Raw genomic sequence first — 16,448 nt, forward strand, 5'->3', positions numbered from 1 at the left:
AAAAGAATACTGGTTTATGAAGATCACTTTCACTCCTTTATGCTTAGTGAGGACATTAAAGAAAGGAATAATGCTAAAGTGGCCTTAAAAAAATGAGCAAGCTTTGCCTTCGATGTTGTGGGCTAGCTAGTATTCTTTTTCCTCCAAAGGGAGCACCTTTTATCCCACATTTCATCTCAATGATCCTTCCATGGACTCCATTTTCAAATGAAAGATTCTCTTTCTCCTCTCAAGAACATCAGCCGGCAGCTTTCAGCATCCATTTCCCGTCACTGCATATGTCATTTTATGAAATCATTGATGTCAATTCTTCCTTTGTCACGTTATACCAATTACATGGCCATATATGTTAGAGCTATGTCCATCGTCTTGGTCCACAGCTCAATAATTTCTGCAGGTACGTTGAACTAGAAAAGATCGGTGGCAACAAAAACTAAAGATTGAAAAAATAAGCAAATCTTAATTTGGATTAATTTATTAGGTTTTGTTAATACACGTCATTAGTACGAGGAAAATAATTTATTTAAATACATCAAGCTGGACTGATACGATTAAATATTGATAGAGAAAAAAAACAATTAAATATATAAAAATTCATTCGAAGATATTTTCAGATTAAATAAATAAATAAAAACTTATTTCTATTTGAATGGCAATCAGACAATGACATTGCCACAATAATGGATTGGATCAGTGCCATATATGGGAATTATATTGTCGGTTATTATTAATCTCAAAAGGTAGGTTAAATGGTTAAAAAGATTTTGTTCCTTTTCTGAAGTAGAAAAATTATCAGAGAAAATGTTGATTAATTTGATAAATCTTGAATGTATTAACTATGGTGAAAAATAAAATTCTAATTAGCTTAATCGACGTAATTAATACAAATCAAATATAATAAAATTTTGAAACTTAATTAAAAAGAACTAGAAAAAATAAAGAAACAACAAATTCTGAATTTAATTTGGACATAATCGCGACCCAGTTGATACTATTAGGCAATCTCCCAAGCTATTAGATCTATAAAATACATCGACTAGATTTCAACTCAGCCCAATAATCAAACTAAAAATTATATTTATTTTTATTAGAAACCTTTATTGACTCATGCACAAGGAGATGAAAAAAATAAAAAAAAAAAATTACAGGAGAAATAGAAGGATATTTGTATATACGAAACAATATTTTTGAAAAAAAGTCTTGGGAATATATGATCTTTTGAAGAAAAATAGGTTCAGAAGGATAAGTATCCACAGAATAAAAGGCACTTCCATTACTGTAGTCTTTTTTGCATGAAGACGAAGAGGAAGAAGAAAACTCAGCCTTTAGTTGTCAAATGTCAATTGAAGAATATAATTATCTGCAGCCATGCTACATCATCGGCTTGACTAAGATAACGACGACAAATGTAGTAATCTTGGAGTGACCTCACCAATTTTATAATGGAGTTTAGTTTTTTGGTTTAACTGGATTGGAGTTTATAGAATTTACAAAAAAAGAAATCATATATTTTTCATAATTTAATCTAATTTGAGGGTTTGGAGTCAGTCTTGTCTTCTTTTTTCCTCCTTGGTATCGACTCTCTGGCCATTGAATGTGAACGAGATGGGTCACGATACGGTGGTGGAGGTGTTGTCTGCTGACTTTTCAGTCGTAGAAGGCTGGCTGCATGCCTGCCCGCCAGCCATGCACAAGCATAAATGAATTGATTGACCTCCTCTCCTTATTCGTTTACGCGGTGGCGTGGTAGCATCTAAGTTTTATAGCAAAGTTAGTAAGTTGCGGCCACTGTGAGGTTCTGTAAGCCGTATTTGGCTTCCACTTATTGTGTGCAGCATGAGTTTTTATGTAGAATGAATCACATTTTAATCTTGCTAATATTATAGATTTAGGTTAAGAAAATATCTCACGTACGTGAAAGTATCTCACTTTAATTTTTATTATATTATCTATGGTATTATCAGAGCTTGAGATTATTTATCAGAGCTTGAGATTAAGGGTTATGATGAATTTTAATTTAATTTAATTTGTTTGTTTAAGTTGTTCAGATAAATGGATCTAAGCCTGAAGAGTGATCTCGGTAGTAAATTAGAGAAGGTAATAAAACAATTGGTTTGGCTTTTATTTTTGTAAATGAGACCTATCGGAGAAAACCAATCAAACCTTTCAAAATATCTTTATATTTCACAGCTTCTTCGTCCTCCTACTTAAACATCACTAGCAATAGACTGATTAATAAAAAAAATATAGTTTTTTTATTTGCAAAGCCATTGAGAATTGAGAAATCCCAAAAATCACCAGAAAAAAAATAGATTTGATTTTCATTGCTAGAAAATTAGAAAACACATACATAATATTTTATTGGTGTTAAGGAATAAAACCTGCTAGTTGGCCTTTTAATTGTTGATGAAAACTTATCGCTGAAAAGTTTCTCATCGGGGATTTCCCTTCCGTCAGCATTTCTATTGGCAAATTACAATTCCAATGAAAATGTTGACAGGATATTCATTACAGATTTTCCATCAAGCAACTCCGTCGGTACCTTAAATACAAACAAAACTTTCCATCGTCAATTCTGTTGGAAATGCCTAAACTTTCTATGAGTTTCTGACAAAATAGGTGTGAGCTTTACCAATGGAATGACCGACGAAATTGTCTTTTAGTAGGAGCTTTCACAATTTTTTTTATTGTTTAGTTGTCATAATCATAAATGCATTTATTTTTACAATAAAATTACAAAAACAAAAAATCACAATCACAACAAAAACACATATGTATAACAAAAATCTTATAATCATATTTCATCATTCATCTAAATATTCCATACACAAATATTTTTTTAAACAAGACATAAATTCCTTTAAAGGTTGAGGTGGGGGTGGAGGAAAAGATCCTGAACTAGAAGGTCCAAGAAGGGGAGGCAAATGTAAAGCCATATATGCATGTACGTAATTGCTCTCAATACATCTAGTTTTCTTGTTTGAATCGTTCTCTTGTTTTTTTCCTTTAAATTGGGCAACTGTACTTCTAGTTATATGAGTTTCCCCTTATCCCCTTTATTTATATGAGTTTCTTTATATAACTACATTGGAATCGGTTCACACTCAAGCTACTTTTCCTACAAATTAAATAGTTTATTTTAACAGTCTCATAAATATACACTTAATTAAAACTTCAAGAAAAATAATAAAATATATAATAATGAGCTCTTACTAGGCGCTTTGCATGGTTCACAAATGGAAGCGCTTCTCTGGTGTGCTTGCTTATCAAACCATGAGTTTCTTTGTTCTTGTTTTGAGTCTTAGATCATGAGTGCTTTTTAAAACCTTTAAAGTTGACTATAATTTTTGAAACAATGCCCAATTATGCTTCGTGACATGCCTCGGTCTATAACTTTTCAACATCAACATGTCATCAGAGTCAGCTCTATTAATTGCTTGTTTATGGGCATCATAACATAAATTACGCAACTTGGTACAAAATTTGTTAAATAGAAATAAGGTAAAGAAATAAAATGATACAAGTTTATAATAATATAATATTTTTTGATTGATACTTACCTAGTTACACTGTAGTTTTCCCACACTTTTTTGACCAACACCTTGCTATTATCATCCCAACAAGATTTTTTTTATATATTAAATTCATACATTAATTAGTTTTCAAAATTTTAAAAAATATTAACTCAAATTAGAGATTATCTATGCAACCTTAAACTTTCTTTACCAAACTTCTAGTGTATTCATCCATTAAGAATGTTAATGAAATTGACTCCATTGAAATAATGGTTATTTGAACGATGATTTCATTGTAGATGTGATCGAACGAGCAACTTTAATATTAGTAAACCTGAAAAATCAATTCATCAAAGCCATTTTAATTTTATGTAAAACTTAAAATAACTTAATACAAATAAATAACTTTGATATTTAGAGGAAAAAAAAAGATATCAATTACATAGCGAGGTCGCCTTTCTATTTTGTAATAATTTTATCGAATACAATGTCTCTGGTAGAAGGGATTCCAACTCAATTGTTTGTATTAAGTGAGCCTTGATTAGTAACTTTTATAATAGGTGCCTCTTTATGATCATCATCTAAATTAACAACACTATCACTAACACCACTACTTGATTAAGTAGTAGTGCTCTGGTTGGACTTGGACCTATTTCTTCTTTGATATATGGTATTTAAAAAGAAACAATTAACATAATAAGTAAATAGCTTCCTTCTATCAAATATTCCCATAACAAGCATTTGCATTATGTGTATATGACAAATATAACTTGGTCTTGGATTACTTAACAAGCATAAATGAATTGATTGACCTCCTTTCCTTATTCATTTACGCAATGGCGTGATAGCTTCAAAATTTTATAGCAAAATGAGTAATCGTGGCCCAGTTTAAGGTTATGTAAGCCATTTTTGGCTTCCACTTAATATGCCCTGCTAAAATTATACAGTATGAATTTTTATGTAGAATGAATCACATTTTAATCTTGCTAATATTTTAGGTTTAGTTCAAGAAAATATCTCACTTTAATTTTTATCATATTATCCATGGTATCATCAGAGCTTGAGATCATGGGGTTGGAATGAATTTTGATTCCATTTCATTTGTTTGTTTAGATTATTCAGATAGGTGGATCTAAGCCCAAAAAATGGTCTCAGTAGTAATAATTGATTTAGCTCTTATTTTTGTAGGAGAAACTTATTAGAGAAAACTAAATAAACCTTTCAATATATCTTCAAACTTTACAACTTCTTCATCCTCCTACTCATATATCATTAGTAATAGAATGATCAACCAAGAAGAAATAAATATAGTTTTCTTCTTTTAGTAAAGCCATTGAGAATTGGGAAATCCTAAAAATTGCCAGAAAAAAATAGATTTGATTTCCATTACTAGAAAATTAGAAAACACAAATAGAATATTCTATCAGCATTTAGGAACAAAACCCACTGGCTTTTTAATTGCCGATGGAAACCTGTTGTCGAAAAATTTTTCATTGGGGATTTAACTTTCATTGGCATTTTTACTGGCAACTTACAATTCCAATGAAAACACCGACACATGATTTTCATTGTAGATTTCCCATCGAGCAACTCTGTCTGTAACTTAAATGCCGACAAAACTTTCCATCATCAATTCCATTGAAGATTGCGAGGTGAATAGGTGGAAGTGTCTTCGCCAGATTTTGCATCTATGTTGACGTTATATTTATACTATAAAAGACAAGTCAAAATCCTAAATCATATTAATGATGCAAATAAACATTATTAAGGCAATGACACCTATAAAAAAAACTTATTCATTGGTTTTGGACCTAAACCAATGCTCATACATATCATATAGAAACAAAAGTCAAAGAACCAAAATAGTTCCTTATATGAAAAGAAGATATAGACAAAAAAATACAACAATATAAATGAAGTGTAAAAATGTCATGCTTTCAAGGGAATTCTTCATAGTCTTAGGGAATAAGCAAAATAAACAATAAAGGTTTACCTCCTTCAAATTATTGTTTAATCAACTCTTGCATATTCTATCTAATAAGTAAACAACAAATTCTAACGAATAAACTCGACAAACATACATTGCATTAGAAATAGGCCAAAAATATCATATTTAGAAATGAAAAAAAAAAGAACGAAAGGTCAAGGTACGACCACAATGAAAAATTTAGGAATGTAGAGTTGAAAGCATACAAAATTTGATCAACTTTACCAGCAAATATGACCTATAACATCACATTCATTAACAAGATGTTATAACATCCTGAAATATCATGAATGAAAAGGAAAAAAAAATAGACTTCTTGGTTAAAGGCAACACATAACTAATATCTATTATTTGCTTAGAACATCAAAACATAAATGAAGGAGTTGATGAACTTTTGAATCAAGTATAAATGCCAAAACTCAGACACAAGTTAGTCTTAAAAGGTAAAGGAGTAATATAAATTCACCATTAAATTCAACAAAAAAAAATTAGTTGTAGCTATATTCATTATAGATGTCAATAACAGACCAAGCCATTATAGAAAAAGAATACACACTATATAATGGTAAATGAATATCAATTTGTTTAGTAAGAAAATAAGTAACCTCAATTGCAAAATCTAACCATAAGAACCAATAAAATCTCAAATAAAAGTCTAACTCAAATTCATTCAAATTAATCAAGACTAAACTAGATTTCAATGAGGAAAAAACAATCCATTTCTAGAAATCTCAAATTTTAACAATGTACACATAAAAGAAAAAACAACAACACTGCATTGATTGATGTCCTATTGACTTAGAATTTATATGCGAAAACAAAGAGCAATATGATGTACGACATTTTAAACTAATATTATCTAAAGTTGCCAATTTTAAACTAATCTTATCTAAAGTTGCCAAACTTCAATTTAATTTCTAGGAACACTTAACATGATATCATAATTAATAATAAACGTAGTCCAATGTTCAAGGGAATACAAATAAAAAAAATAAAATCGAGAGGATATCATTATAATCAATAGTTTCTTTGTCTTTAAAAGGCACATCTAACACAAAACAATTGTAACTACTACTACTACTACTACTTATTTTGATACAATAAATAGAGTTTCCAACAAAACAAAATCCACTAACCATACAATCTTCTCTAATAAGAGATAAGATATTCCTCCCTTGTATAACATTACAACCAAGTTTCATTAACATAAATCAAGTTGAAATTATGAAAAAAGAAAAATAAAATTAAGGTTTATAGTAATTTGAATCACATGATGAGATTAGGATACCAGGTTTAACACACCAAAATTAACAAGTCAAAGTGATACTAGGTGGCTCCGAGTATAGAGACACCAATAACGATGACGATGGTGAAAATGTAATGAGAGAGGTAAAGCTACAAAAAAGATGAAATGAGGATAAGATTTGAGGATTTTTTTCCTGTTAGGGTTCTATGAAAAAGATGAAATGGGGATAAGGGAAATATCGGGTTTTAATTCATTTTAAAATAGCATTTTTTGTCACAATTTTCATCAGTAAACAATGATGAAATATTTTTTATTAGCAATTCCATTGTTTTTCTCTAATTTTATGGTAGTGTATTTTGAAAAGATGGATTACACCATTAAAATTGAGAATGATAATATCTTTATGTTATATGATTATAAAACTATTAAACTTTTATCTTATATTTCTATAAATCATTATAGAAAGAAATATAACCACATCTTAATAGGATTAGTTTAAGTTAACGTTAAGCTCTTGTCTAGAGAAAGACTTAATGCTATAATTCATATGGTTCTTAAGGATTATAGGTTCCTAGATTTTAATGATTCTTCATTAGGAATCACTGAGTTTAGTATTTGTAGTGGATCAATATATTTTAATCGTTATCCAAACTTTACAATGTCTTTGTGTGATATGATAATTTTAGATGTGTTAACCATTCAAATCAAGACTCATAATTACAAAATTTAGAGTGAATCCTTACCTTTTTCATTAGTTTACAAGATTTGTTATAAAGCCATGAATCAATATTCACTACAAAAGATTGGAAATACGATTCGAAATGAGAAACTGTTATATGACAAGCTGGTATTTCTAGGTCCAATGCTTAGGTATATAACATATAATGAGTTTTTTCTTTCAACAAACTAGGAATTAGAAAAGGCTATAATGGCGAAACCCATGAAAAAACAATACTTAAACGGTATTACTCTACATAATGATGGTTAAGTAAAATTATTCTTGCTAGACATTCAACTAGCTCTAAAGCATAATCCAATTATGCCTATGATGAGGACAACATATTTAGAGTTTTTAAATTTTTATCTAGAAGTTAGTCTTATAAGAAAGAAGCATCTATTATAACAGTTACAATCCAAAATATTTATCTTCAAAAAATAAATAATTCAACCAATATTCCTTAATTTTTTTATATTCAAACTATTACTCCTACAACTAGACAACAATCATTAAATGTCACCCACAACTTCTCTGGTTGCTTTCCCAGAAAAAAACCTATAGATATGAAACTGAACATGTTCCAAAATTTTTTTGTTCTTAGTTAAGAATTAAAAAAATGATTTTTATTCTCAAAATAATTTTGAAAAAAGAAATGGTTTTTCAAAAGTTTTATGAAATTAAAACTTAAATTTAAAAATAACATTAAGAATTCATGAAAATCCATGAATTTCATATATAACATTATTTAAGCCAAAAGATTAAAAAGCTGTAAAATATGAAGATATTTAGAAAGAATTGTTTGTAGTTTCTTAACAAACTTCTCCTACAAAAATAATAGCTAAACCAATAATTTTAATGCCTTCTCATATCTACCCACTTGAATAACCAAAATAAATAAATATAATGAAGCGACACTCCATCTCCATCTCATTATTTCTAAGTGCTCAAAACTTACTTTATTTTATATATGTAGTCTAGAATAATCTTATCATAGATATAATACATTTTTATTATATTGTATATAGTTGAGTTTTATTTCAATTAAAATACTTACATTCATGCATATTGATAATTTTTATATATAACAAAAAAATAAATTATAATTGATTTCTTTATCACTTAAACTAGATCGCTTTATACTTTTTATTTATATCCATTACTGAATGACACTTAAACTAATTACATTCTAATTACATATTAAGAAATATAATAGTCCTCATTATTATATATATAAAAAATTAAGGATGCTTAGTGATTTTATGTGAAACAAGACTAATTGGATTGTAGATTGCTACAGTATAATGATATTTTTGCCAATCATAGTGACAACTAAAGAGTGCAAATTAAAGAGCAAAATAATCATTTAATATGGTTCAATTGAGATTAAGATTAAACAGGGAAAATCAATCTTTATTTTTTAGAGTAGTAAAAAGACTTAATTACCTTTAAAAAACAAGAAAAAAATGTATAAAAGGGCTTTATGGTCTTTTTATTAAAAAAACAATAAATCAACTTAATTGCTTTTAAAAGCAAAAACATACTAAGCTTGTGGAGAGGGGATATGTTGTCTTTTTATTTTTTTAATAGCAAAATGATAGATGTACCTTTACAATTAAAAAAAAATAAGATTGTTATATTAAGGGCATTTTCATCTTTTTTCTTATGGTTTTTTTTTTTTTTGTTATTATCAGTTTCAATTATAGGCACTTTGGTAACTTAACAAATATGAATATTATTAAAAACAAAAGTGGCTGACAAGTGCAAAGCATGCATCAACATGTGGATGATGCCGATGCCTTTCAAGCGACTCGTGCAGTGCTATTTAGTGAGGAAACACCGCCTTCCACCGTGTCTTCAAAAGCTAATAGAGCGATGCTTGTGTTGATTTTCTACAGGTTCAGCGGTAGATTTTTTGCTCCTCCCAATTTTCTCTCTTTTGATCTTAGGATTCACGTCTTCCCTTCCAAAATTAAATCGTGTTGTCTAGTTCATATTTATTTCAAACTTGGCCCTCAATAATTTGATTTCTATTTGAGTTGATTTTAATGTATTTTGAATTATTATTTTTTGCAATTTCATCCCTAAGCATTTTATTTCATTATTTTGATTACTTTTTTTTATCCTTTTTCTTGATTTGTTTTTTTTTTTTAAAATTTTGTCCCTCAACATTTTATTTCATTTAATTTCTATATCCAAATTGGTACTTATTTTTTTATTGCTATTTTTTTAATCATTTTCTTGATTTATTTTGTTTTTTTTAGTCTCTGATTATTTTATTTTATTTAGTTTTTAAACTAGATTGATCCTCATTATTTTTATTAGTATTTGTTTTTTTTTTTAATTTTTTATGATTAGAAAATTTGCTTTGTTATTTTTTCGTGTCTGCCTTCCACGAGATAATCCTGGTCTTATGATCTGGTTCACTAATTTTGAATATTAGTTGCGCTTGAGCTTCGTGATTTGTTTTATTTTTCTTTTTGTAAGGTTATCATAATGTTATATTCTAAGTAGCAGGTTGACTTAGGTTGACTTATGTTTTTTTTTCTCAATATTTGTTTTTATGAAATTGATTTTTTTCACTTTCATCATTTGACATTAAATTGTTGGCCCTTAAGCTTTGTGAATTTGTTTACTTTTTTTTTCAGGTTATCTCGGGTGCAGGTTAATCAAGTTAACCCGAGTTGACTCAAGTTTTTTTTCATTGTTTTTTTTTATTGATTCAACTTTGACCTTTTTTCATATCTTGTTTTAAAATTTTTTTTATCACGGTCTCATATTGTGCATTGTGTGCTAGTCAAGTTAACTTAGGTTGACACATGTTTTTTTCTTTGATATATACTTTTTAAAATTGATATATTTTTTTTTCAATTTTATTGTTTGACAAAAGGTTATTAGGCCTTGAGCTTTGTGATATTTTTTGTTTTTTTACGGAGTTATCCCGATCTCATATCTTGGATCACAGGTTAATCAAGTTATCCTGAATGAACTTGAGTTATTATCGCCTAAACATCTTTTTTTTTTTGAAGTTAGGAAAAGATTGACCCGGCTTGTGGCGTAGCCCCGAGCCACCTATATATCTAGTTAACTCATATGTCTAGAAAAATTTAGAAAAACATAAAAATTATAAATAAGCAAAAGAAAATAATTGGATTCATTAAAAGAACCAATTAACAAAGTTAAAACACTATTAATATAAAAAGGGCTATGCTCGTATTATTAAAACATTATTAAGGGTCGAGTACATATATGAGTGGTATATCTCATACTAAATTAATAATATGAGTAGGAAAATGAAGTTTTTGTATATAAAAATATACCAATCTAATTTTTAGATTAAAAATGATATTTATCATTGTTTATGTGCTCTTATATAAATACCATCACTTGCGGAAAACATACATGTAATTAATTCATATGTTTAACTTCTGTAATAACCTAAGCTTCCGATCGTATTTTTTACAAGTAAGATTCAAAACTTGTAGTGACAAACTCTATTAATATAAAAAGGATTTTTTAGTTAGAAGTTAGAATAAATTTTTCAATTGTGTTCATATTTTAAAAAGAATTTATAAAATCTAAACTGATAATGTAATTATGATAAACTTTAATAGAACTTTGAATAAAATCTTTAGTGATTTTATTCAAATTAAAAATGAAATTTTATAATTTATTTTAGTTTGTTTTTTATGAGGGTCAAGGGCGGAGCTAGAATTATTTGTTAGGAGGGGCCAAAATTAATATAACAAGATATAATATTTGTTTTAATTTATTATACATGAGTTATAAAACAAAACTTACCATAAACATATAATGACCTTTGTATAAGATAAAAGGTTTGGAGTAATACCAAATTAAGTCAAAGCAATGAAGTTAATTTTATCTTCATAATGTTTCCATCACTTTAATGTTGTTGGTCTTTATACCTATCAAATTTAAATATACAAAGTTTATAAGAAACATTAGTTAAAACGAAACATTATTTATATTTGATAAACCTTGAAATAAAGCAAAAAATAATAAAGAATAATTCTTACATATTTATTTTAATTGTGCTCGTCGTTCTTTCGTATAATAGAAATCATCGATTATTATATCAATTGTGAATCTTTCAGCAATTTCTTTTTCTATATAAACAATCAAATAATTTGCAAGAAAATCATCCTCCATCCGATTGCGAAGTCTTGTTTTAACAATCTTTATCGTTGAAAAAGCTCGTTCAATAGGCTGTGAGTTATCAATATTTTTTTTTCAAAAAAGAATCAATTCTTCTTATTTTGTTCATGGTTCAACCTAAAATCAAAACATATATCGTAAGAAAAAATTGATAATTTTGGTGGTTCTGCTAAAAACAAAACATAAAAAATCCAAGCATAATCAAAATAAACCAATAAAATATATCTAATTAATTAGAAAAAAAATCACTATAACAAGAATTCAAAAAATAATTGGTAGAGCTAGCAAATCTGAGAAAATAAAAAGCAAAAATGGTAGAATTATATATAAAAAACCTCATCAAATTATTAACAAACATCCCAAAACAAAACAAAAATAGATTTTAAATTTAAGTTATCTAATTTTGTTTGATGAAAGATAAATTAACTGGTGGTTCTGCTTCAATTTTCTTGTAGAAAAATTTTGGTCTTGATTTGAGTTTTTATTTTTGTTTTTGATCGGCTGCAAGATTTATATTAGGGTAAATTGGTGGCTCTGTTTTTTATTTCATAAAGTAATGCTTTTATATTGTTTTTTTTCCACACAAGTCAAGAGTAAATTTAAAGAAAATAAAAATTAAAGTCACACTTAATTTAAGCCCACCTCTTTAAAATAAAAAAAATAAGTCCTCTTCATACTTCATTACCCAATTACCTAGTAATGATATAAAATTAAAATGTGTTGAGGGGGGTCAAGCTCCTGTTTGCCCCTCCTTTCTTTCCTTCCTGATGAGGGTATTATAGTTACAAAAAAACATCATGATGTTGAGTTAATATTTAATTTTGTAAAAAAAATTAATTAAGAATTGAGTTTCTTGATTTGTTAGATTTGTTTTTTATAAGATTGTTATAACTGGAAAAAAAATCTGATATTGTGTTAATATTTGATTTTATGAAAAAAATTCAATTTTATTGTTTGTAGATGGTATATTTATTTAGGTTTTATTTCTTTGATTTTTATTTGATTTTTATCTTATTGATAATTTATATATTTTTTTATATTTTCAATTATTCGTTTTCATTTCTCCATTTATCATAGCATAAATTAAAAACTTAAATTTATAATTTATAGTAAAGTACATGAATTTTTTATATTTACCTCTCACGTTCAATTATTCAGTTTTATAGCTATCATACACGGTGTTGATTTCTTAAGCGTAGTGTATAATTGAGGTCCTAAAATCACCTAGAAGTTGCCATGGGTGACTGCGGACACCACAGTATTTTTCTGAAGTCTTCTATACTTGAAAAGAAAAAGGGAGAAGAAAAGGGGGGAAAGACAAAAAGCTCCATGGAAATGGTAGCTTCCTGGTAAAGGGTAAATCCCCACTCCCTCAAAAACAATAGCAAAAGTAGTTGACGGATGGTTATTAAAATCTCATTGACCTCTTTTATTGAAGCCCTACAAGAAAAAAATAAAATAAAACACGGAAACCTAGTCAAATGCAATGCAAATGAGTGCAGATGCATCAAGGAGCCACATAGAGAATCTTCCTTTGTTGTATGGGACCCGTCTTTATATGATCCAATGAGACTTAGCAAAAGTTTTGTCTTTTTTGGTCACTTTGTCCACTTACCAGCCACCACTCATCATGATTGACCCAGCCGACGGTTCCGATTGAAGGGTTTCCATCAATCAAATCAGAAGTGACAAACTAACGGTCCTGATTAGTGGGATTGATTTAGTTATGGTGACACTGTGTCCTCATTGTGAACTGAGACTTTCGCTGATATATTGATGCTGTTGGAGCACAGTTTTTCTTTTCCATTCTCTTTCTCAAAATAAATGGCGCAGCCAAGTTGAAGCAAAGTGTGTCTTGAATCTGGTGAGACTCGAGTTATGCTGCTTCTCTTTGTTTTTGTTTTATTGAAAGCTTGCTGCTTTTTATCGCTTCTTACAATTATATGTCTTGTGTTCGTTTGTTTTGGTCTCAAGTTATAAGCTTTTTTGATTTAGGGTCTTGAATAAATGATTGGATGTTTTGATTTGTGCTTGCTTTAATGGCTTGCTTAAGAGTTTTGGAATGGTATTTGGGGAATTGGGTAACTCATTGGATTGAAAAAAGATGGGATTTTTAGGATGGATTAGGCTTTGTGTTGGTATAGATTCTTGTTTAGAGCTTCTTCTTCTTCTTTTTTTTTTAATAAAAGAAGAAGAGATCGAGGATCTTTCTTCATTAAAGTTTGGATTTTTTTTTTAATTTGTATCTGAGCTTAATAGAATTGATTATGGGTTAAATGAGAGAGAATTTGGATCTTGAGTTAAGAGTGAGGGGTTTCACTTTAGATGCAAAAAGTTGGGTTTTATTTCTGTCTTTGCATTGAAGGATGCTGATCTCATCAGTAAATGTGCGGAGGAAAATTATGTGTTGATTTTCTATCATGATATGGGAAATCGATAGTGTTTTTCAAAAACTACTGGGATTCAGGGGGGAAATGGTAATGAAAGGTTAATAGATTGAGATTTTGGTGTTGTATTTTTTGTTCAGAAATCAATTTTCCAAGTTCAGAAATTTATTTTATTGCGCACTAAAGCTTAGGATTTTGATGAAGATTTTCTAATTCCTCGCATAAATTCCAGCTTTTTGTTAGCATTGATCCACACATACTAAGAGGAGTACATAATGGAACCTAAAGATAGGCTATCTCTAGATGCATGGGCAAATCCTTCATCCTCCAGTAATGGATTACCGAGAAAGATGGCCTTGGAAAATCCATCCTTTACCAATTTCAATTTACAGCAGCAGGAGCAGAAATGGGATGACACCTCCATTTTAGATTATGGTATTAGAATTGAGCCACCTTTCCGAGAATTCAACCAAGCATCAGAATCTGAATATCTGCTTTCTTCCAACTGCAACAACCAACCCAAAGTCCTGGATCAAGAAGATGGACAAAATAATGAGGCACTTCAAACAAGCAAGTTACAAGACTGGGATCCTAGATCCATGCTCAATAATCTTTCTTTTCTAGAGCAAAAGATCCATCATCTCCAAGATTTGGTGCATTTAATTGTTGGCCGCAAAGGCCAGGCTCTAGGGGGACAGGATCAACTTGTAACTCAGCAACAACAGCTCATAACTGCTGATCTTACTTCAATAATTGTTCAGCTGATCTCCACTGCTGGTAGTCTTCTCCCATCTGTGAAACATACATTTTCTACAGGCACTCCTAATGGACAGTTAGGACAGCTTGGAGGGCTTCTTTTTCCTCCTTTAGCTGGCATGAACTGTGTTCCACAGCCGCAACATGGTAGTGGAAGTAAAGTTTCTGATCAGTGCAACCAGATGGATGTTACAGGAAATTGTGGGACTGAACAGAACCACTCCATTGAAGAACATGAAATGAAAGAGGAAGAAGATGCTGATGAAGGAGAGAACCTTCCGCCTGGTTCCTATGATATATTACAACTAGAAAAGGAAGAAATACTTGCGCCACACACCCACTTTTGCACAATATGTGGGAAGGGGTTTAAGCGGGATGCAAATTTGAGGATGCATATGAGAGGCCATGGTGATGAGTACAAAACCCCTGCTGCACTTGCAAAACCCAACAAAGAACCCAGCTCAGAACCAGTGATTATTAAGAGGTATTCCTGCCCTTTTGCTGGTTGCAAGCGAAACAAGGATCACAAGAAGTTTCAGCCTTTGAAGACTATTTTATGTGTCAAAAACCATTACAAGAGAACCCATTGTGACAAAAGCTACATTTGCAGCCGATGCAACACCAAGAAGTTCTCAGTTATGGCAGATCTCAAAACTCATGAGAAGCATTGTGGGAAGGATAAATGGCTTTGTTCCTGTGGCACAACATTCTCGAGGAAAGACAAGCTTTTTGGACACATTGCTCTGTTCCAGGGCCATACTCCTGCTATCCCTCTTGAGGAAACTAAAGGACCTTCTGTGTCATGTGATAAAGTGGATGGGAATGAAGCATCAAATAAGGTTGGAAACACAAATTTCAGCCTTGGCTCCAATGCTGGTAGCGGAAGTGGGGCTCAAAATGTTATCGAAGTGAAGGAGGATGCTGATGATCCTGCTAGTTATTTCTCACCATTGAGCTTTGATACGTGTAATTTTGGTGGATTCCATGAGTTCCCTCGACCCCCATTTGATGATTCAGAAAGTTCATTCTCCTTTCTTGAAGCCCCATGATACTCGTTGTCATATATGTAAGGTGCATGTAATTTCATGAGTTCAAATAAATGTTTGTTCTTTAGCCATTTCCTTAGAGGTAAGTTTTAATATTCCACTTTATCAAGGTTCATTCCACTTGAACCCCATGATATTTCAACATCAAGCTTAGTTTAACAACATAGAAATTTGTTATAGTTTTTGATATTATAAGATACACTAGTGGTGAATTTGGAATATGGACTTTATCAAAGGTTCATTCCACTTGAACCCCATGATATTTCAACATCAAGCTTAGTTTAACAATATAGAAATTTGTGATAGTTTTTGATATTATAAGATACACAAGTGGTGAATTTGGAATATGGGGGCCTTTCTCTGTTGGTGTCTTCACTGTCTAGTAAACAGCATTTTGAGAGGCCCAGAAATTTTCAATTCTGGTTTTTGAAGCTGAAAGCGAGAAACTATTTTGGTGTGTTATTGGTAGAACTGTTTTGGAAGGGGTAATTTCTTTGCAGCAGTGGTTGCTTCCAGGCTTGTTATTAGTCCTACTTCGACAACTTCATTGCATACAAACAGACGATGCTACCCGCCCCACCCCACCTTATCCTTTTTCTTGTTTCTTCTTCCAGGCTCAT

The 16,448-nt window shown here is 30.0% G+C and overlaps 1 protein-coding gene across 1 annotated transcript; it reads left to right on the forward strand.

Annotated features, from left to right (window-relative positions):
• Nucleotides 1-13,358: 13,358 nt before the first annotated feature.
• Nucleotides 13,359-15,899, forward strand: LOC133669812 (protein SENSITIVE TO PROTON RHIZOTOXICITY 1). Its single transcript, XM_062090119.1, has 2 exons — nt 13,359-13,503; nt 14,259-15,899. The coding sequence occupies exon 2, from the start codon at nt 14,302-14,304 to the stop codon at nt 15,829-15,831; it is 1,530 nt and encodes a 509-aa protein (XP_061946103.1). The 5' UTR covers nt 13,359-13,503; nt 14,259-14,301; the 3' UTR covers nt 15,832-15,899.
• Nucleotides 15,900-16,448: the final 549 nt, after the last annotated feature.

This window comes from Populus nigra, chromosome 12 (assembly GCF_951802175.1).
Source record: "Populus nigra chromosome 12, ddPopNigr1.1, whole genome shotgun sequence".
NCBI lineage: Eukaryota > Viridiplantae > Streptophyta > Magnoliopsida > Malpighiales > Salicaceae > Populus > Populus nigra.

Excerpts from the sequence above, each read along its gene's own strand:
- LOC133669812 (XM_062090119.1), top strand. The coding sequence starts at position 14,302 with ATGGAACCTAAAGATAGGCTATCTCTAGATGCATGGGCAAATCCTTCA.